This window comes from Passer montanus, unplaced genomic scaffold, assembly GCF_014805655.1.
Source record: "Passer montanus isolate IOZ18808 unplaced genomic scaffold, ASM1480565v1 scaffold74, whole genome shotgun sequence".
NCBI lineage: Eukaryota > Metazoa > Chordata > Aves > Passeriformes > Passeridae > Passer > Passer montanus.
In genome coordinates this window covers 3023683-3044153 of record NW_024372592.1, presented here as the reverse complement: position 1 = coordinate 3044153, position 20471 = coordinate 3023683, and the positions used below count along the sequence as shown (strand labels likewise).

Below are 20471 nucleotides of genomic sequence, written 5' to 3'. Positions count from 1 at the left end.
TGGTGCAGCCTGAGGCCATGTCCTGTCATGCTGTTGCCTGGGAGAGGAGCCCGACACCCACCTGGCTACCTTCTCATCAGGGAGGTGTAGAGAGTGAAAAGGTCCCCCCCTGAGCCTCTTTTTCCCCAGGTTGAGCCCCCTCAGCTGCTCCTCTTCAGATCTGTGCTCCTTCCCCAGCCCCACTGCCCTTCTCTGGACACTCTCCAGCCCCTCAATGCCCTTGCTGGGCTGAGGGGCCAGAACTGGACATGGGATTCAAGTTGTGGCCACATCAATGCCCACAACAGAGGGAAGAATCACACCCTTGGTTGTGCTGGACGCATTATTCCTGATAAAGGCTCTGGGTGAGCCCATTTAGCTGCAGAGTTGCCCCTGTCTGGGCAGAGTGGCCTCAGGATTACCTAAACAATGTCAACACTTGCTTTACGCGACCAAATTCAATTGTTATTGTCACATGCAATAGACAAAATTTTGTAGGTTGGTCAGTTTTGCTTTGGTATAACTGTAATTCTGTGAAAAATAGTTCTGAGCACGTACAAGCTCATTGCTGGACTGCAGTTAGTAATGACAGCAAAAAATAATCTTCCCTGTAACATGAACAGGTTTCTGTGTATTGTGGCTTTATTCTTTGCAGTTCCTCGCCCCTCCTGATTTGTACCAATAGACCTGCTCTTCTATCTTTCTATGAAGACCTATTTCACCTAATGCCCATGTTTTCCTGTTAGCACTCCTGTGCTAACACCCCTTCCTCTCTGAAACCTCCTCAGATGATTCATTCTGATTTGACAAATGTGTAAGTTACTCCTTCTTCAGCCTTTCACATTGATTTTCTGTGTTTTCATTAAGGTTAATACTTCTCAGATGAAATCAGCTTCATTATTCTGTTAGTTTTCTTCTGGCCTAGCAGCGTTTCCATCAGGTTTTAATCATTGCAGAATGTGTAACCATCACAGCTCCCATAATAAAACTGGATTCAGGGTAAAAAAAGCCTATAAATCCTACTGTCAAAAGGAACCAATTAAAAGCTCATAAGAGATTGCATCTGCTGGGACTACTTGTAATTGATGGAGAAGGTTGCAACAAGGCTGATGAATACCTCTTCACAACAGTCAGCTCTTGTGCTACCTGAAATTATGGATGAAGCTATAGATGAGCTGTAACAGAAAATAAGAATCCAGAGTCTAAAAGTGATAATTAGAACAACAAAGCAAAGTAAAAAACTTACTCAAATTACAACAACAAAAAAGGCGTTTTCTCCTTTTTGTTGAGATAAAAACACCTGGGAGGACAAGAATAGAACTAATCCACTACAGTTGTTGCTACACAAGCTTTTCAGACATAGGAATTTGAAATCCTGTTCCAGTCTCCCACATACTCACAGGCACAGATAAATTTATAATTGTAATAGATTTATTTCGATACGTGAAAATCTACTATACTCTTTTTAAATTAGGTTACATCCATCTCAGTGCTTTCTACCACAATACTGTACAAGTTCAAATGCTTGTATTATAATAAAGAAAAATTAAGACAACATAATAAAAATTAACAGTTCTATAAAACCAAGTGACTTGAGTACAGCAGGAGCTACATATATCAGACCTAGCTGATCTGTTTTAAACCTTACCCACATCTGGCTAAAGCAAGAAGTTACATAAGCCATCAAAAATTTAACATCAGATTAGTATGGTCACAAGGGCAGCAATGAAATGGCCATCTGGAGAAAGATCAGGGTTCACTTCAAATTCTCGATGAATACAGCACTATTCCATTTTGCTGAAAGCTTCTCAAACAGCTTTTTTCATATATTACTTTCCTGGTATATAGTATATAAGAGATGAAGTATTTACAGGCTCACATGTATTTTGTGTATATATATATATATATATTTGATCAGCAAATATCTCATCTCTCCTCCAGCTTCAGTGATTCAGGCCCGTTCTGCAGAGTAGCCATAGAGCAGAGCACTTCAGGGAATGTTCCTGAAAAGTTTCATAGCAGCAGACACACTGTAAGTTCTGTAGCACATCCATGTTGTAAAATCTATGAAAACTCCTTCCCTAAAGCAGATTACAACAAGATTAGTGACTACAGGACATGGGAAGAGTTTTACCCTTTTCCCATTGAATTAGCAAAGCAAACCCCTGAAAACCTCCTTCATAGGACATAAGAGCTGAGCATTATTTGAGCAAGAGGGAAAAAACTCCCAAGTGTTTGGCAGGTGAAATTCCAGAAGACAAAGAATTGGAGGACATCACTCAATTAATGCAGTCCATAACGTGAATCTGCAATGTGTCCAAATCAGGTAGAATTTCTTCACATTTAGGACATGAATAAATTGAAATATTCCGCTGCTCTGGCCAATCTTGACTATTAGTTCCTGCAAACAGAGAAGATAAATGATGAAGTATTATATTACCCAGTTTTGCTCTCTGCAGCTATCCAGCTGCTAGAATAACCACAGGGAAGCTGGTTTAACCTGAACCTGACCCCAGGGGCTGGAGAAGGTGCCTGCAGTACCTCTTTGGACAAGGTGAGGTGAGTGCTCCCGATCCGGCATCCTGGCTCCGTGGCGACTCTGCATCTCTGCCAGAGAGGATCTGTGGATAATAAACAAGTCAAGGGCTCTGAAAACAGACTCCTGTCAACTGGTCATGCATTTAGTTCACAACTGCTGCTCAGAAACAGGACCTAAAAATGCCCCTGCTTTGTGAGATCATGCCAGAGGTCTGCTGAAATCAGGGTCATGCAACTGACACCAGCAGCGGGATTTGGGCAGCCACACACCTAGGGATCTAGGGCACACTTCTCTGGAAAACTCCAAGGACTCTCAGCTCTTCAGGGAAAACTGAAAATTTGCTTTAAGTAGAAAAGCAAGTTATACCATAAAAAGGACTCAGTGTACAGGTAATGTGAAATGTAACTCGATTCAACTACCACAGAACTCAGAACTGTGTACTCACCACTGCCTCCTGGAGAGGCAGCAGATATCCCTGGCACACACACAGCAGGATTAGCTGCAGATTCACAGCTAAAACTGAGGCCAAAACCCAAAGAAACTCACATGGATCAACAGGGAGAATTTACCAAGCATGCATCATCCAAAATGAAAACTTACTAAGGCATCCAACTGAGAACTAACACACTTTACAGAGATTCTACCAGAAAATGGAGAAGTCAGACAATTAATTTTTTTTCTCCTTTTAAATTCAAATTAGGCAAGAAATGTCTGCAAAGTTATTTGTCTTTCTACTGAGATGCTCACAAAGACAAAGCTGGTCAACACCAGTACACAGAGTAACAGGACAGTGCAAAGGCAGTTCAGCCAAAGTCTGCTCTCACCGGCCAAGATCTTCAAAGTTTTGCTGCTCTTTTAGTAGGTATGCCAGCTGGACAGCCAACTGCTCCTTCTCCTCATGGATCTTCTCTCTTGCTGCCCTCTCAGCATGGAAATCAGAACAATAAACCTCCATCTGATCAGAGAAATGAAATCAGGCTGAAAATTTGTAACTTTGACTACACTATTTGTATATTACATGTCAAAATCTGTATCATAATCTCCATCTACTCAAAACACTGCAAAGCCAAGACCTGCACTTCTCCCAAAGTGAGCAAGGCCTAACGCTTTGTGGACTCTGTAAAAGGTACTCTGAGTGTCTTGCCTGGGACACAGGTATTGCCTCTGCTGTACAGAGGCAAAAAGGAGAAACAGACAAGCAGTGAGGAGGTGACTTGATTGATTGATTGATTGATTATACACACAAATCTGTGGTTCAGTGGAACCAGGCCAAGATGCCAGTTCTGTGCCTTAAATGTGAGACAGACCCTTTTTAGTCACTTAACACATGCTGCTTTGAGTAAAGTAATTCCTAAAATATATGCAGTGATTCTTAAACCAGTGGTTCTAAATACACATCTACTCCCAACTTCTGTTTGTTGTGCCAGACCCCAGCACACACAGTTCCTCCTACAGAGCCCTAGAATACAGTGGGTAAAGGCTCTGCAGGTACCTGCAAGACAAGCCAAGTAAGGGGTGTTATGCTTCGCAGTTGAGAAAACCTATTCAGCATTCCAGAGTGAGCCATTAAATACCTCCTGGTTCCTGAATACTGGGTGGGGGAAGTAGCCAGTTTGTGAAGAAGAGCTGATACCTGAGCACGGAGTACAGACATAGTTTCAAGGTCCTCCTCTTGCTTAGCAATTATCTGCTTCATTTCATCTATTTGGAGCTGCTTTGCAGCAAGGGCTTGTTCTGCCAACTCCACCTTTGCTGTCAGTTGTTCCACCACAGCTTTATCTACTCTGTCCAGCTGTAAAGAAGAACTGTGATTACGAGATGAACTCCAAATATGACCCTCCTCAAAGTGAAAGTTTGCTTCTTACTCCTCCTGTCCTTGGAAAAGGTTCCCATTTTGGTCACCAAAGGAACTTGGACTAAGACAGCAGTGGTGACTGATATTTTACCTTAAAGATTAGTTTTGAGCTTTCAAACTACATTGTATCAAGTTAAAAGACAACCCCCTAGTGGACACTGCAAAAGACATTTTCCTAGCTTCTGAAATGACACAGAACAATATGGAACTTCCACGGTGGTTCAGTTCCTAGGAAGACCTCACTGTAGCAGGCATTCTATTTAAGAATACAAAAATGTTTAGAGATTTACCTTCCTACATTTTTATAACTGATGCTGCAGGAACATGATGCATCTATCACTTCTGTCTAAGGACTGGACTCTATGCTAAACTGCATTGCAGATTAGACCTTACCCAGAAAACACCATGGAAGTACTGATGTGTGGATAAAGTTTTCTGTAACTGACAGCACAGCATCTATATTTATCAGAGCAGTGCTGCTATGTTGCATGTAATTATGTAGAAGGGATGACAGTTGTTTCCTGCCCAAATTTGATTCTAAAGATGTTCTCCCATCCTTTCCCACTCACCCCTAATTAATTATGATTTCTTGTGATGAGTTTACCTCTTTGAGTTTCATTTCATCAATTTTTTTCATTGCCTCAGTGAGTTCTGGAAGGATTTTGCTATATGAATCCTGAAGGTTGTTGTATCTTGCCCTGTTTATGACAAGAAAAGAGATGAAGGTTTGAAACAGTTCTTTGAAATCTAAATAATGTTAGAACTTAAAAAAAAGCCACGACCAGCTCCTTGCAAATCAGTGTTCATTTCTGGTGAGAAAAAGTCATGCCCCATGTCTCAACATCTCTCTTCCAATGAGTTGTGTGGTGCTCTATCCATGGATTGAGTGCAAACCAATATCCTTACTGATCATCTGCATTTCATATTGAAGAATCCATCACTCAGTTTTTTTATATGAAGCTGACAAATTCTGGTTAATGGAACACTCTTCTTAGGAAGACATCCAAGTCTTGACTCAGACTTCAAGTGAAGGAGAATTTATCAGAATAACCACACACAGCCTCTGAAGACAATGAGAGCTTCTACAGCAGCTGGAGAGGTGTCCTTCAGGAAGTTCAGCCTCTCTGAACAGCCTGGACTGACATTTTCACACTCCTTACACGGCCTGCACATGAAAGGGAGCAGGGAGCCAAAGCAAACAGCCTCTCCTTACCTCAGCCTGACCACACACTTGACTCTCCTAGTGCAAACATACTGTAGGGATTGCAGACCTCCTCATTAATGTCACTTTCCCAGCACTGTCACCACCTGACTTGTCCCTGCCCTCCAGGATGTGTCCGCATTTACCCTGCTAGTCAGAGGCACAGCTGTTGTCACTTCTCTGCTTCCTCCACTTGGATGTTACACCCAGCTCTATTCCACTTGGACTTTATGATTAAAGGAAGATACAAGTCAGAGTTGACAGCTCAAGTATTCCTAAGTGAGGGGTTCAGTAGATGAAAAAATACAGACTTCTACTTCATAATCTACAAACACAGCATAGTTTTAAAGGGTGCACGACACAAAAGTAGTATTTCAGATTCAATTTCCCTTTGGCTGGGTTCCTTTGGACTTTGCTTCTTCACTGATAATACCTTCCTGGAACACAAAACCAAGTCATACTCACTTTTCTTCATGTGTCTTGGCTTGTTCCAGCTTGACTTCTGCCTGCATGCTCTCCACCTGAAGTTCCAGCTTCTTGATGGTGTATATTAGCTGCTGCTTCTCCTCCAATTCTGATGCAGCAGCCAAGCTTTTTCTTTCCAGTACCTGGCACCTGATAGAAACGAAAAAAAGGTTGATCTCTTCTGTTCACCCTCTCCTGGATGGATTTTTCCCAAGAGGCATATAGCAAAAAGAGTATTTATATGGTTTGCTTTAAAGGCTTATTTTGATGAAAAACACGGAATGACAAAAATCAGTCTCTAGACAACAATCAGAAAACAAAGCTATAGAAACCAACATTTATTTTCTTACTATAATGAATCTCAAAGAACTGGGATTTGACAGGAAACTAAGCAAAAAAAGTAAAGGTGTTGTAACCACTTTTATAACCTACACAATTTTCTTCAAAAGCCCAGACAGCTCATGTGAAAAGGTTATAGCCAAGTCCCTTGGCTTTTTCCCCTAAAGCCAGAATAGGGATTGATTATGTGAAGGAGAAAACAGAAAAGATTTTTCTTTCCATCATGAAGGGTTACAACCCAAATCTTGTAATTCATGGCACTGAGGTTCTATTTGCAGAACTAGGCTGGCAGCTCAGATTTTCTGACAATTGCTGTATTTCTGCACTTCATCACTTACAAAGAAGGGGCACTCTTTAACAGCACTTCTATGAAACAGTTATTTAAGTTGATATTTGTAGAGCTGGTGAGTTTCCCAAGATGGGAGTTGTCATACAAGTATGTACTGGGTGTCATGACTTTTGCTCTTCTGAGCCTTACTTTTCTTGAAGTTTCTTCTGAATCAATTCTGCTTCTTTTAACTTCTCATGGGCTTCCTGAAGCTCTTTAAACAGAGCACAAACTTGCAGATTCAGGGCTTCCACTTCACTGCCAACCTTTTAGAAAAAAAAGAAAAAGAAAATTACATATGGACAATTCAAGATAGTACAGTTACAGGCTAAGAAAGGTAAGTAGGAAGTCTCAGTCTAGAGAAAACTGCCTAAGTTAGTTTGCACAGTTACAGTCTGTACTCAGTAATAAGACCTCATCTACAAGGCTTCGCAATTATTCCACACTGTACACCCCCATTGTTCCACTAAAGGTTTACATTTTACCACAGAGGCAGGTAACATGAGCTCTGCTGACAGGAGCTCTGAAGAAACACAACAGTGTACATGGAAATGGCTGCCAGCACAAGCACAAGTGCTGACCTCAGTGTCCACTTCCATGAGGAGTACTGGGCCCAGGCTGTAACTCAGGCAAAGTGGAGATAAGAGCACTGGAAAACATTAATTAACCAAGACATCATCTGCTTTCCCTAGGAAGGGCATCTTTTGGCCTGACTGCAGACTGGTCTTGTTTAATCAACCCAGCCCTGCCCTGCAATACTTCTCCTGACCTTCAGAAGGGCACAGGTCTCCAGCAGGTCCCATAGCATATTTCCAAGTCCCATGCAGCCCTTCAGAAACTCACACACCTCACATACCAGCACTCTTAGTTGCCTGTATTATGCAGCTGCACTGAACCAGCATGGATCTCCAAGGCCATGGGATTGCACTCTCACCTCACACAGAAGCTTACAGCTGCAGGCACAGAAGTTTAAGCATCTGACTGGAGCTGAATCCCAACCCAAGCACTCTTTTAAATCTTAACTGAGAATATCAAGACTAAATTTCTGCCTGGAACTGTGTCCCAATACAAAATAGTTATGCCCCACCATTGTAATCCCACTAAAAACATGAACAAACCTAAAGCAGCTGCCATATGAGCTCCACATGTAAAGCCTCTTTTACAGTATGCTGTCACTGGATTCTGATCCAAAAGCTGACCTAGGCAGCAGTGAGGAAATTCCCACAGTCTAGATGATTACTGGAGTTAGAAATTATTGTATTTCTCTCTGCTTACTGGGCATGCCAGGGCAATGTGGTACAACTGCAGTTATGCCAAGCCTCCTGAATACTTGGCCCCCAGTCCCACCCCTTTACAGTGGCTGGTGTAATTGGAACCACCTCTAAGAGACATCAAAGTTCACTTCCATTACCTGTGCAGGACAATTGCCCCTTGCTCCCCGAGTGCAAGTGGAAACCTAGACCCTGAGGTTGATGACCTCAACAAGTCAGCTGTATGTTGTTATATCTTGACTGAGGACAGGAACTTACAGCTTCTGAACTCTCTTCTTCCTGTTCAGTTTGTGTCCCACTTTCCAGGCAGTTTCTGGTCTCTTTCTCCAGCTTTGACAGTCTGGAAAAGAGAAGGAAATAATAATGATGGATTTGGCTCATGCTTCAGGTGAGATTGTGACTATACAAGGATTTCATGCAAGTGATGACTCTCTTTGTAACATCACAGCCACAAAAAAAAACCACAAGGCAGAATGGAAAGCACAGACATGCAGGAAGGCCTGCACAATCGTGGGGGTTCTTGAAGAACACAAGACACTGTATATTTAATTAAAATGGATGGGTAAGTCTGCAGGTGTGATGAAGGTCATGACATTCAGTCCAAAGGGACTGATCTTTGGTACAGTCCAAAACTGCCAACTCTTTGGAAATAGATCATTCTGTTCACTGAATCCAGGGATTAATATTGTCTCTGTTTTCCTGTGGTATTTTCAGGGACTGAGGTTCCTAAGAATTGCTTGGTTATGGCTCATTACCTCTTCTAGGAAGACCACATAGAAGCAATTACTGTGACACCAACCTTTCACAGCAGATAATGTCTTACTCTGTTTCTCTGAAGTGGGGATCTGGAACTGCTTGGGGAATTTGCCACTCCTGAACAGTCGTGCTGATTTACACCCACAGAACAGAGCTGAGACAGACCCTCATACAAGTCTCACTGTGAAAACTCTCTCTTAGGAAAGTTTGGAATTAAACTTATTTTAGACATTTCTAAGGAGCTTTTGCAAGCTCACACACTGCTAAATGTAGCCTGCCAGCATCACGAAGAGGACTCTAATCCTGTTTTAGACACAGTGATTTGGTTAAGGCCACATACAGAGATGATTCATACAAAGCCAAATAACTATGGAGGAGTGAATGGAGAGAACAGCCTCAACTAGTTATCCTATCTTTCTGAATAACTCAGGGATAGTTCAAACCCAAGAGGAAATGGGTAATTTGACTTGATCTGCGGCACTTCGAGAAATCAAAATAAAATCCCTTGCAAGAAAATTGTATATAGGGTTTATCCCTATACAGACAACCACAAAATGTTATTACAACTGAGTGCTCAGGAAATTCCCCAAATCACACTGATACTTCAGCTTGCTGATCATTCACAGACTTGGTAACTGCAGCAGCCCTGAAAGTAAACAGTTCCAAATGTAACAGTGCACCTACTTCATACCTCTCTCTGTGATCCTGCAGCTCCTTCTCAAGTTCTTCCCTCTTCTGAGTTTCATTTCTAAGGCAGCAGAGCAGCTGGCTCACAGTTAGCTCCTCAGACTCCAAATTCTTAGATTCATCTGCAGATTTGCTCCTGCTTCAAATCAAACCAGATGTAAATAACAACAGCTACCCCTTTAGCAGCACACTTCCTTAACCCTAATGCTGGAATCCAGTCTGAGCCACCATTTCACACAGTGCTGGAAACCAGTGTTCTGAGCAAAGGGCTCATTCCCAACTGCCAAGAGCCAAGACCAATAGCCACAGCAGTGAGTGCAAATGAAGGGCACGGGCAGTCCCCTTCCAGCTGAGGGAACAATTTAGCACTTAAGCAAGGGAAGCAAAAGCAGTCACGACATTACAAAACCCAATGCACTTATTCTGACCTATTCTGTAGCCCTTTCTGCAAAATGCTGCTGTTTATTCCTACAAACAACTTCTTTTCGCAATAAAGCACGGAACGTTTCTTATCTCAGCCTTGCTCCTTTATGGAGAAGAAAGCATATCCTGCTAAAAATGGTCATCAGAAATCACTTTCTTGTTCAGAAAAAAACCTCTTTAACACTTTACCCTCTTCACATTCTATAGCTCTTTTCAAAATCATATTTTGCTACTGTAAATTGAACCAGAACAAATACAAAGCTCCAAAAAATAGGATAAGTGATAAAATACTGTGTTCCATTATATCCATTTTTATGGCCATCTAGACATAAAGTCAAAATCCCCAAACTGTAAGGATGACAGACAAGTTAGACTGTGTATTTCAGAGTCCCAGCTGTAAAACAGCCTGTGTTAAAAGTTCTGCTTTTGTAGTTCAGAAAAGAAAGCAATGCAGAGTCTTCTGCATGCTTCTGAGAGCTAGAAACCTCTGGTGAGCAAAATTCAATACCCAAAAGCCAGTGTTCAGCCAGGATATTTTAAGTAAATAACTTTTATCGGGGGATTTTTAGAGCAGTTCTACCCTTACAGAAATAAATCCACCCTGAGTGGATCACATTTCATTGAACCTGTTAACAGCACCCGTATAAAGTTTCAGTGCTGGACAAAGACACGTGGTGACAGTGGAAATATTTTAAGAGGTACGTATGCCCCCTGTTCTTGTAGATATGGCCCAGATTCTCCTCCAAAGGTAAGCAAGTTCCACAGGGAATGTATTCTCACAAGCCACAGCCAACAACAATACTTGCAGCTCTGTCTGTGGTTAGCAACTCTTTCAGTTTTGTCCACAACTGTAACACCTGGTTTTTTTTTTCCTCCTTCAACTTCTTATCTGCATGCTGAGGGACAAGTTTCTCTGATATTACACTGAAGCACTGTTGTCCCTTGCAGTGACATAGGAGTGACAATGTGGAGCACAGCTTTCTGGCCTGCTGTGTCCTTAGCATTTTCTGTATCCTTCCCTTTCAAAAGCAAAGGCACAAAGTAAATAAGAGTTCAGCCAAAACCATCTAGCTGCTAAACTGGGCAGTATCCAAAGTGGAAAGTTGAACAGTATCAGATGTCTCTGTCCACGAGAAGAAAGGTTCAGCCAGGGGCAAGAAAGTCCCTTGTGTCCTGGAGCTGATGTAAAGATCAAATTTTGAGAAGTAACCTGAACAGAATGCTGCTATCTTAAACCCAATAACCTGAAAAGCAAGGACTGTATTGCACTGTGTGTCTACCCCATCATGGATACACTTCATACCAGCCACACTCCAACAGGGTCAGATCTGAAAGACTATAAGACCTCTGACTCTGAGCAACATCAGTATAATTGGGACAGAAACTCTACTAGATGGTCTCAATGATTAGGAGGGAAGAAGTCCCTGCAGCCTCTATCTTTGTCTTCTCTCTTTGGCCTCCCTTAAAAGCCTGAGGAGTTGGCAAGTCAGAATGTCCATAAATGCCTGGCCAACTTGCCAGAATGTGCACTCCATCTTGTGAGCTAGTAAAAATTGGAAAGAAAAATGTCATAGAGGTGAGGGTCTTATTGCATGCTAGGAGATAGAGCTACTGCAATGGAGGGGTGCAAAGCCAAAGAAAAAGAGGATTTTCTAGTGCATTCCTCATGGAAAGGAATTCCATTACATTGAAAACAAAGCCCAAGGCAAAGGTCTGAATCACACATATCACACAAGAACCTACGTACATGTAGACAGCAACATTACTGGGCATTTCACCACTATTCTCTTGATGTTCATTTGCAGTTCTATTTATTTCCTCTTCCTAGGAGAGAAAAAAACACTGTTAGCTTGGTATTTTATCTAAGCAGGATAGCAGGACTTTATTTGTTTGAGTTAAGGAATGAAGAAAAACAGGGAGAATTGCTATCATGGCAATACAGATAAATAAAAAAACTCCCACAGATAATCTTCATGTTTGGAAATTCTTAGTTTAAATACTTCACATGCCTTTCCCTGTATCTCTTCCAGCTTGATTAGAGAATAGGAACAACAATGAGATTTGCCCTTCTCCATTCATCAGCAACTTCCACAGCCACTCTCCCCTGTGAAGATGACTGGGCACCACACAGCAAGTCAATGGCACTGCAGGTGACTTTCAATATAAGCCTGGAAATCACTCTCCAGCCCCCTAAAAGAACAACTCTTCCTTCCCACTACAAACCCCACTCCTTGACAAACTCCCCACTCCTACAAACACCACTTTGTAGCCCAAAGGAGAATCCTTCTAGCAAATAAAAAGGAGAATTCACCCCTATGTTTTCTCTGACAACTCCAAACAAATTTTAATTACATTTTAAAAATTTCTTGTTGCAAATCTACTTTCCAGAGGGAGGATACGGGGAATAGAGGGGTAGCAGAGTCCTGCATTTTCACATTTCAGTTTGTGAAGCTTTTCCAGATACAAGAACAGTAAAAAAAGTACATTTTTTTGCCTCTAGGGAATACTCTCTAGAGTTTTGCACTTAAGTTTTGTTTGCCTGCATCTCTATTTATCTGTCAGTGAGAAGTAAGCCCCATTTTCCAAAGAAAATGCCCCATTTATGCACAGGTACTGCACCTTAACAAAAGATAGTACTGATGTTCCCAGGAATTTCAACTAAGACAAGACTTAACATTTTTAACTAGTGCAACAGAGGCTATCTATGAAATTAATTTGCTTAGAGCTTTAAAGTGGAAGGACAAAAACTAATTCCAAGTCCATTAAGACACAAGTGCTCTATGGCAGGTATCTAGGAATGACAGAAACAATCAAGGAACGACAGAAATATTTAGCCTGGCACCTGGCTGCAGGTTACTGTGCTCCTGTTGTTCCCTTTACTTACGTTCATCCCAATCTCCACAAAGGAATCCTCTGCTGAGATGTTCAGCTTGACCTGCAGCTCTGAGATGATGGCGAGCAGATCTGCCTTCTCAGCCTGGAGCCGCTGCACCTGGGATTTCAGCTGCCTCACTTCCTTCTCAGGAGCCATGCAGCCCTCCTGGGATAAACACACTGCATTAGCCAGCCAAAAGGGAACACCAGCCAAGGAGCACACAGCCTGAACATAACAGTGTCCTACATCCCTTCTTTTCTGCTCAGGCTTGCCTGAAAGCCCCACAATACAGACCCTTAAAGTATGTTCTGGGTCACTCAACAGAAAGAAGTCTAAACTGTGAAACCAAGTAAATCAAACACTGGGCATCCCACTGCTGGAAAATGTGGGACTGGTTCTCTGAGTGCACACATAATATGGGTGTAAATTTTTGCTTGAATCTATCCCTTTTGCTACCACACAGTGTATCAGCCAACCTCCAGAATGATTGCATTTTTTCATCCATACCCCTATTCCTCTTCTCACAAATCTAACCAAGATCCAAGGAAGAAAAGACCAGTGGGCAGAGAGCTTTCCCATATGCCCAATTCTTTGCCTTTCCCCACCTTCTAGCTTCTTTGTACCCCCTTTCCATGTATAAATCTTCCCAATTTCTTGACCTTCATACAAAGTCCTAGATCCCTTCCCACAAATCTCTGTTCCTCAGAGATTATCCCCAAACTTCCCTCTTTCCAATCACGATCATCTCCTTTGCCTTCTGCCTTTTCCCTTTCTCTAGGTTACTCAAAATTCTCTCTTAAGCCTCTACATAACCAGCAAGACTCATTTTTTCCTCTCCTTTAAATGCTGCTCCCCATTATGAAACTTTTCCCTGTGAGTTTGTTTCTTCCTCATTTTGTAATCTGAGCTTCCATCTCCTGATAATGCTTTTAGTACACCACATACCATCCATGCAAATTCTGAACAATTCCTGAAGTCTGAATTGCATTCTAAGATATGATTATGCCAAATCTCCAAATTATCTCTGTGTTGACAGGGTCTCTCATCTCACAATACCACTCTGCCGCTCTGACCTGCTGCTGCCTCTGATTTTGTGCTTAGACTGTAAGAGGATGCATTTAGAGTCAGTTCCAGGGAGAGAGATTTTAGATTTCTTAAGGAGGCTGGAAAATTCTGGCAACAGCACACTTCAGGCATTCAAAGTACAAGAAGCTCTACAATAGATAGAAAGATTATAAATCTTTTGCTTCCCTTTAAAAAATATTCCAGATTTATGAAATTCTGAACAATTTATGAAATCCTGAATTTTCCTGACAATCCTGAAACACATCTTTCAGTCTGTAAAGACCATGTAAGTAATACTTACACAATCACACTATTTAAACATGACTTTCTTCCCCCTTGCATCTTCTGACCTGTTGGCCTATTTTGATTTACATGCTGAAACATTTCTTAAAGAGTTCCATCAAACACTCAGGAAGAAGGGAGAGTCTGCTAGTGACTCTGTTGAGAAAAAGGTTAATACTCTCATCTTTCATCAGACAACAGAGAATCCACATGGGTCTTGGAGGTACCAGACACCAGAACGCATCAGTTTGGCTCTGCATGAACTTCTTAATTAAGTTTTCATATGATCATTTGGGACACAAAGCAGGTTTTGTTTTGATCAGCTTTGCCCACAGAGGCCTTCAGTAGCACCTGCAAAATGTGGCCTGGCTACTGTGCAACCACCTGCAACATTAGAAATTATGTGTAACAGAGACAAAGGCAGGGCACGGAGAGAAAGCTCAGTCACACTCAAATGGAACAGCAGAAGCACAGATCTAATTTGACCTCAGCAAAAGAGCTTTCATGAAAGAAGACTGATACAATAAAAATCGATGGCACTTCTTTTTTTTTTTTTTTTTTTTTTTTATTTACATGTCAACTTCTCCCTGGAAACATGCTCTTGGAAACACAATACAAAAAGCAATTAAATGATCATGAGAGACAGATAATCTAACAAATAAAGGGAAGGATAAAGTATAGAGATATCCAAGAACAAATGAAAAATTAGCAAGAAATGCCAATTCTTATTTATTATGTAAAAAAAGCTTAATTATTATTGTTTACTAAATGCTAACAAAAAAAGTTAATTATTTCAGGTGTGCCATAATCTTCTGTTACTAGACTCTGAAAGGCCTCACTTTACAAAGTAAGTCAGGGGAAGACCATTTCTTAGAGCTAAGGATAAAAATGGAGATATTAACAAATCTCCAAACCATTGCAGTGTGATGAATCCTAGAATCATAGAAGGGACTGAATGCTCCAGACTTTCATTGCAAAAGCAAGTCAATCTTTCCAATTCCTTATTTACCATTTCAGCTCCTTCTTCTCTTTCCTTTAAGCTCTGAAGTTGCTGCTGTAGCTGTTCATTTTCAATGCACTTGGCCTGCAAGCACTGCTTTGCCTCCTTAAACTTTAACTCATAAAATTCTCGCTCTTCTTTCTGCTTCTCTCTCCAGGTGGAAAGTTCCTCATATCGGTCCTTCATAGCTTGGTTGTGCAACTTCATGGCCTCTAAATGACAGCCAGAGAGAAGACATTGACTCACATCAATACTCTGTCCATGAAACAGCAGATTTCCACCACACTGAGCTGAGCATTCTTCAGCATCAAATGGGTTGGCAATAATTGGGTATGAAATATGAGCCTCTGTCTGGCGTACCTTAAATACCAAAACTAAACTTATCATAGTCTGTTAGCACTATAATAAACAGCTTGAAATCCACTGCTGAGATCACATGCCCACACTCACTGACTTCTTGGCTTTTTCCTAAGCCAAGAAGCCAGAAGGATTGTTCACAAGAGATACCTGGTATCTTGCTGTGTGTGGTATTTACATGATCAGCCCAAATGAAACTGCAGAACTGAGCTTCTGAAACTACTGAGATTTGGCAGGGAAAACATCCTAGACTGGTGAATGACTGCATGGAAACAGATACTACCAAATAAAATGTCTCAAATATGCCCAACAATGCTCTCCCCCAACATGTGGTTAAGATTTGATTGCAAGCATTGAAAAAATATACCAAACAACTTACAGCCAAGTTAGTTCCCTGTAAGTAACAAAGTCAGTATGTAACGGTATCACTCTTGCAAAATGCTTATAAGATTTTTAGGCAGAGTCAATGAAATTATTTTAGACATGCTTTTTTTAAAGCAAACAAGTCAAAGCTGGGTACTTAAAAATCCTTTATACTTGTACTTTCCAGTAACTTCCATTACACCCTGATGTCATATGATAAACTGTCCTTGAATCCTTCAGGTTATGGAAAAAAATATAGTCTGGAGAATGATCTGCAAGTTATGGCTTACAGCAGCTGTAGATATGTCCCAAAACATTATCTTATATAAGACCTTTTAGCAAAATACCAGATATACTTCTACAATAAACTTTCCTGCTAGATTCCCGTGAGACAGAAAAGTTGGACCACATCCAAAAATGATTCAGGAAGAATTTAAACACCGGTGTAAAATCACAATACAAGAGATATGTAACTTCATGCTCTGCTGTCAAATAAACAGTGAGATACCTCTGTCTTTTACACAGAAAATTCTCAGATCCCCCAGGTTTTGCTCTAATCATTTAAAGGAAAAAGTCAGTGACACCTAAATTCCAGATCCATGTATCTCACACAAAGGACTGAAATCATTAGGAATATTCAAGAAGTAAGTGACACCTAAATTCCAGATCCATGTATCTCACACGAAGGACTGAAATCATTAGGAATTTTCAGGGAAGGCTACTGGTTTCTCCCAGATATACCCTGCCATTGCCACCATTCCTTTTTAAAGTATGGCAAGTAGAGTACCCAGCCCTCCTAATGCAGCTTTGGCAAAATGTTTGTAATGGATCAAATAGTTCTACAATACAAACAAAAAAAATCTTTTAAAGGTTGATGAGCAAATAGCACATCATAGGAAAAGATGTTTCATGTCACCCTCTAAAATACAGTGCTTGTATATAAAATTCAGAGCAAGTAAGTCACCCTTACACTGGGCTGTTATTCCCCTAATCTACCACAACAGTTGATGAGCAAATAGCACATCATAGGAAGAGATTTTTCATGTCACCCTCTAAAATACACAGTGTTTGTATATAAAACTCAAGGGCAGGTAATTCACCCTTACGTTGGGCTGTTCTCCCCCTAATCTACCACAACAATTCAATTTGATGTGTGCTACCAAATATCCTGTTGATGGGTATTATCAAACTGGCATTGTCACTTGCAAAGTTTATACAGCAAATGCTACCATCCTGTTGATGGGTATTATCAAACTGGCATTGTCACTTGCAAAGTTATTTATACAGCGAATGCTACTCAGCAAGGGCAGACAAGCACAGAATTCATACTCATAGCAGAAAACAAACCCTTCAGAAGAGACTCAAGGCTCTTGCATTCTAAGACCAGCTCACGTGAGCATTCACCTTTTAACTCGTTGTTCTCAGTGATTAGTTCTTTCATCTGCTGCACCATCTCCTCCGGGGTGTAGGTGTTAAGGGCTGGGGCTGCCATGCTGTCCACTCCATTTTCCATTTTGCTCTTGGAATGCTCTCCATTTTCAGCAGGACGGCCCTTCGACTTGCTGGACATCTCTGAAGCAGCTGTTTACAAGGTTTGCCAAGAGCAAACTTTCAATTTCTTGCCCAATTATAAAGAAAGCATAATCACACACTCATTTTATTAACATATCCAAGCCACATGCCTTGTCACAGCACATAGGCACCATCAATCCCTCTAACCCCGCTACACCCAAGTACCCGCGAGTCTACATTAATCCCCCATGGGCCTAAAACACTTGATGCCCAAGACGTCTTTCGAGCTAACCAACCCTTCCTCAGGAGCCCATTTCTCTGGGAATGAAACGAGACTCCCGCTCCCTTCCCATCCCTGACAGCACCGGGCCCGCCGCCCGCCCGGCCCTGCGGGAGCCCCGGCGCCGCCTTTCCCGCTGAGAACCCGTTTCCGCTGACTTTTAACTTTCATTTTCGCTTTCCTGTCCCCTCTTCCCATTCTCCTGCACACCCCACCGCGGGGCTGGGGAGGCTGCGGCGCCTGCACCCGCCGCTGCCCAGGCACGGCCGCTCCGTCCCTGGGCCACGCCGGCCCCCGGGAGCCGCAAGACGGCGTTTCCCCGCCTTGCCCTTCCTTGCCGCAGGCCCACCCCGGATCCGCCGAGTCACCGGGCGAGCCCGGCCACGGCGACCGCCACCCCCCGCTCTGGGCCGGCCTCAGGGACCTCGTCCCCACTCACCCCTCACGGCGCGCCCATGGCGGCGGCGGCCCCGCTCAGCTGACGGACGGACTGCCCGCCCTCCCCCGCCGTCCCCGCCTCCTCGTCCGCGGGGACTTCCCAGCCCCGCGCCTCCGCCTCCCGGGAGCGCTGCGTTCGCTCCCTTGCCGCTTGCCCGGCTCCCGCCGTGAGGGCCGCCGGCCCAGCGGGGCGGGGGCCATGTCCCCCATGGAGCTGCAAGGTGGTGTGGGGGGCAGTGCTCCTCAGGGGAAAAATCCTGTGGGTCGATGAGGTTGGGAAACACCTCTGAGACCTTCCAGTCCAGTTTATGACTGAGCACCGCCTTGTCACCCACGCAATGGCACTGACTGCCGCTTCCAGGCTTTCCTTTACAGTCACCTCCAGGGACGGCGTCTCCACCACCTCTCTGGGCAGCCCGTTTCAATGTCGAATCACCCTTTACGTGAAGAAATTCCTCCCAATGTTCAGCCTAAACTTTCCCTGGAACAGCTTGAGGCCATGTCCTTTCGTCCTGTCGCTAATTTTGTGGTGGCAGAGCCCGACCCCCTCCTGGCTACAACCTCCTGTCAGGGATTTGTAGAGCTATAAGGTACCTATGAGCCTCCTTTTCTCCGGATAAACAAACCCAGCACCCTCAGCTGCTCCTCACAGGACTCAGGCTCCAAACCCAGGACTCAGGCTCCAAACCCTTCCCTAGCTCCATTGCTCTTCCCTGAACCCCCTCCAGCCCCTCAGTGTCCCTCCTGAACTGAGGGACACAGAACTGAGCACAGCACTCGAGGTGTGGCCTCGCCCCTGCCCAGGACAAGGGGAGGAATGGCTTCTCCTGGCGTGAGGCAAAATCGAGGGATGGGTGTGAGGTGAACAAAAGGGAACGTTATTGCACAGGACATTTTAGTGATTTTTGCCACTGGATCAAATCAGTTAGGAAGGGGTTTGCCATGCTGCGGGGATATAGTTCATTAATGGCTGTCAAACAGTGTGGTTGGAATCCTTTACATGGCAGATTCCCGGGATGGGGTTAGCTGGGGTCATTCACCCTGCACTGCCCCAGAGCTTTGTTACTGTGTTTGGAAGGATACAGGTCTGGGAGTACCTCAACTGCCTGTTCTCAAGTCACAAAGCCAACCAGGACATGTTGGTTCGTTTGTTTACAAAATGAAAAATTGTAGCCATTGTAGCTAAAATGTCAGTTTCCGATGTGGAAAATACCAATCTTTCATTAAATAACCCCATGGCTCGAAAATAAGCTCTTTTGATTTGAAAATGCTGCTTTTCCATGTCCTAGGAGGTGTGAACTGCCTGTTGTCTGATAAAATCGTGCCTTTCCATAGGCTGGTCTCCCCATCTGCCCTCCAAGTGCCACAGGCAGGGGTTTCCCAGGATGAAGTAGAGAAGTAAGGTGCCATTGGATGTTTGAATAGAGGACACTGGTAGGGAAGAGTCCTTTCACAGGTTCAGCATTTCAACGGGCTGCAGCTTACAAATCTCCCAAAGAAATAAAGCCAGCAAACATTTGGGACCAACTACATGGTGCAAAGAACAGGTCTGATAGCAGATTTATGCATGCTGAGTCCATAATCCATGTGCTTTTTGTTTACTCTGCTAATGAACAGAATCTGCCTTCTTGATGGTAGAATGAGATCTTCTCTCTGGGAGGGAATATGATTTTGGAATTGCTGTGATGTCCCATCACTGCATCTGTGGCTGGATGTTGGGAGTGTATGGGAGTTAGAGGGGCAATAAAGAAACCTTCTGAGAGACTGAGGAACAGAATTACTAGCAGCTCATCATGGCTTTTTATTTGAGCTTTAAGTTCTTGCAGACAGCAAGACCTTACTGCATGTGCAGCAAAGAAAATTGAGTTTTACTCGTCAGAAGATTTTAAATAAACATTTGGGGGTTTTGTTGTTGTTGTTGTTTTGGTTTGTTTCCCCCCCACTTCTGATAGCTGTTTGTTCCCTCAGTAATCCCAGATCTGGTTATAGTACCCAGATTTAATTTCTGGGAACAGATCTTATTTAAGCCACAAATACCCAAGTTTTGGGGGAGCAGTTTATCTTTTCAGTGTGTGCTTCTCTGCCACTAAGATTTATGTATCTCACAATGCTTTGAAGAGATCCAAATGCAAGAATAGTCCTTGCTTGCAGTTCTAAAATGGAGGTGGGTTGCCTGGAAGCAGAAGTCATATATCTGATGATAATTGGAATGAAACACTTTGCTTTTTAAAAGCCAAAGAAAAATTAGAGTCCTTGTCGATATGGAAAGGAGATAAATAACCAAAGAGGCTTTGTGAAAAATAAAAAATATGAGACAATTTATTTACATGAAAGAAAAAATGGCTTCTGTCTAAGGAAGATTAAAGTGTTTGCACAAAACTCCTGTTGCACATCCGCCTTGTGGGAATACAAGGAATAAAGCAATTGTTTGGGCCCACCTATTTTATTCAGATATT

The 20471-nt window shown here is 42.8% G+C and overlaps 1 protein-coding gene across 7 annotated transcripts; it reads right to left on the bottom strand.

Moving 5' to 3' along the window:
* Positions 1–1388: 1388 nt before the first annotated feature.
* On the bottom strand, positions 1389–18160 carry OPTN (optineurin). Of its 7 annotated transcripts, none has more exons than XM_039730897.1 (14): positions 18017–18160; positions 17190–17366; positions 15075–15277; positions 12728–12883; positions 11591–11667; positions 9425–9559; positions 8236–8317; positions 6857–6972; positions 6040–6189; positions 4978–5071; positions 4152–4310; positions 3343–3473; positions 2521–2600; positions 1389–2380 (listed from the first exon to the last, which is right to left on the bottom strand). In XM_039730897.1, the coding sequence occupies exons 2-14, from the start codon at positions 17353–17355 to the stop codon at positions 2259–2261; spliced, it is 1671 nt and encodes a 556-aa protein (XP_039586831.1). In that variant the 5' UTR covers positions 17356–17366; positions 18017–18160; the 3' UTR covers positions 1389–2258. The 7 variants fall into 7 exon arrangements, with proteins under 7 accessions (XP_039586831.1, XP_039586827.1, XP_039586830.1 ...); XM_039730893.1 differs by having other exon boundaries at positions 17190–17403; positions 18017–18146; XM_039730896.1 differs by having other exon boundaries at positions 9425–9556; positions 18017–18137.
* Between the last annotated feature and the right edge of the window lie 2311 nt (positions 18161–20471).

What these genes read in the sequence shown, in the direction of transcription:
- OPTN (XM_039730890.1), bottom strand. An exon ending in AGTAATGTTGCTGTCTACAT is followed by an intron (nt 9,560 to 11,590) that starts GTACGTAGGTTC and finishes TTTGATTTGAAG; the next exon opens with CAGGAGCAAATCTGCAGATG. An exon ending in CAGAAGAAACTTCAAGAAAA is followed by an intron (nt 6,190 to 6,856) that starts GTAAGGCTCAGA and finishes CGTTTCTATCAG; the next exon opens with GTGCCAGGTACTGGAAAGAA.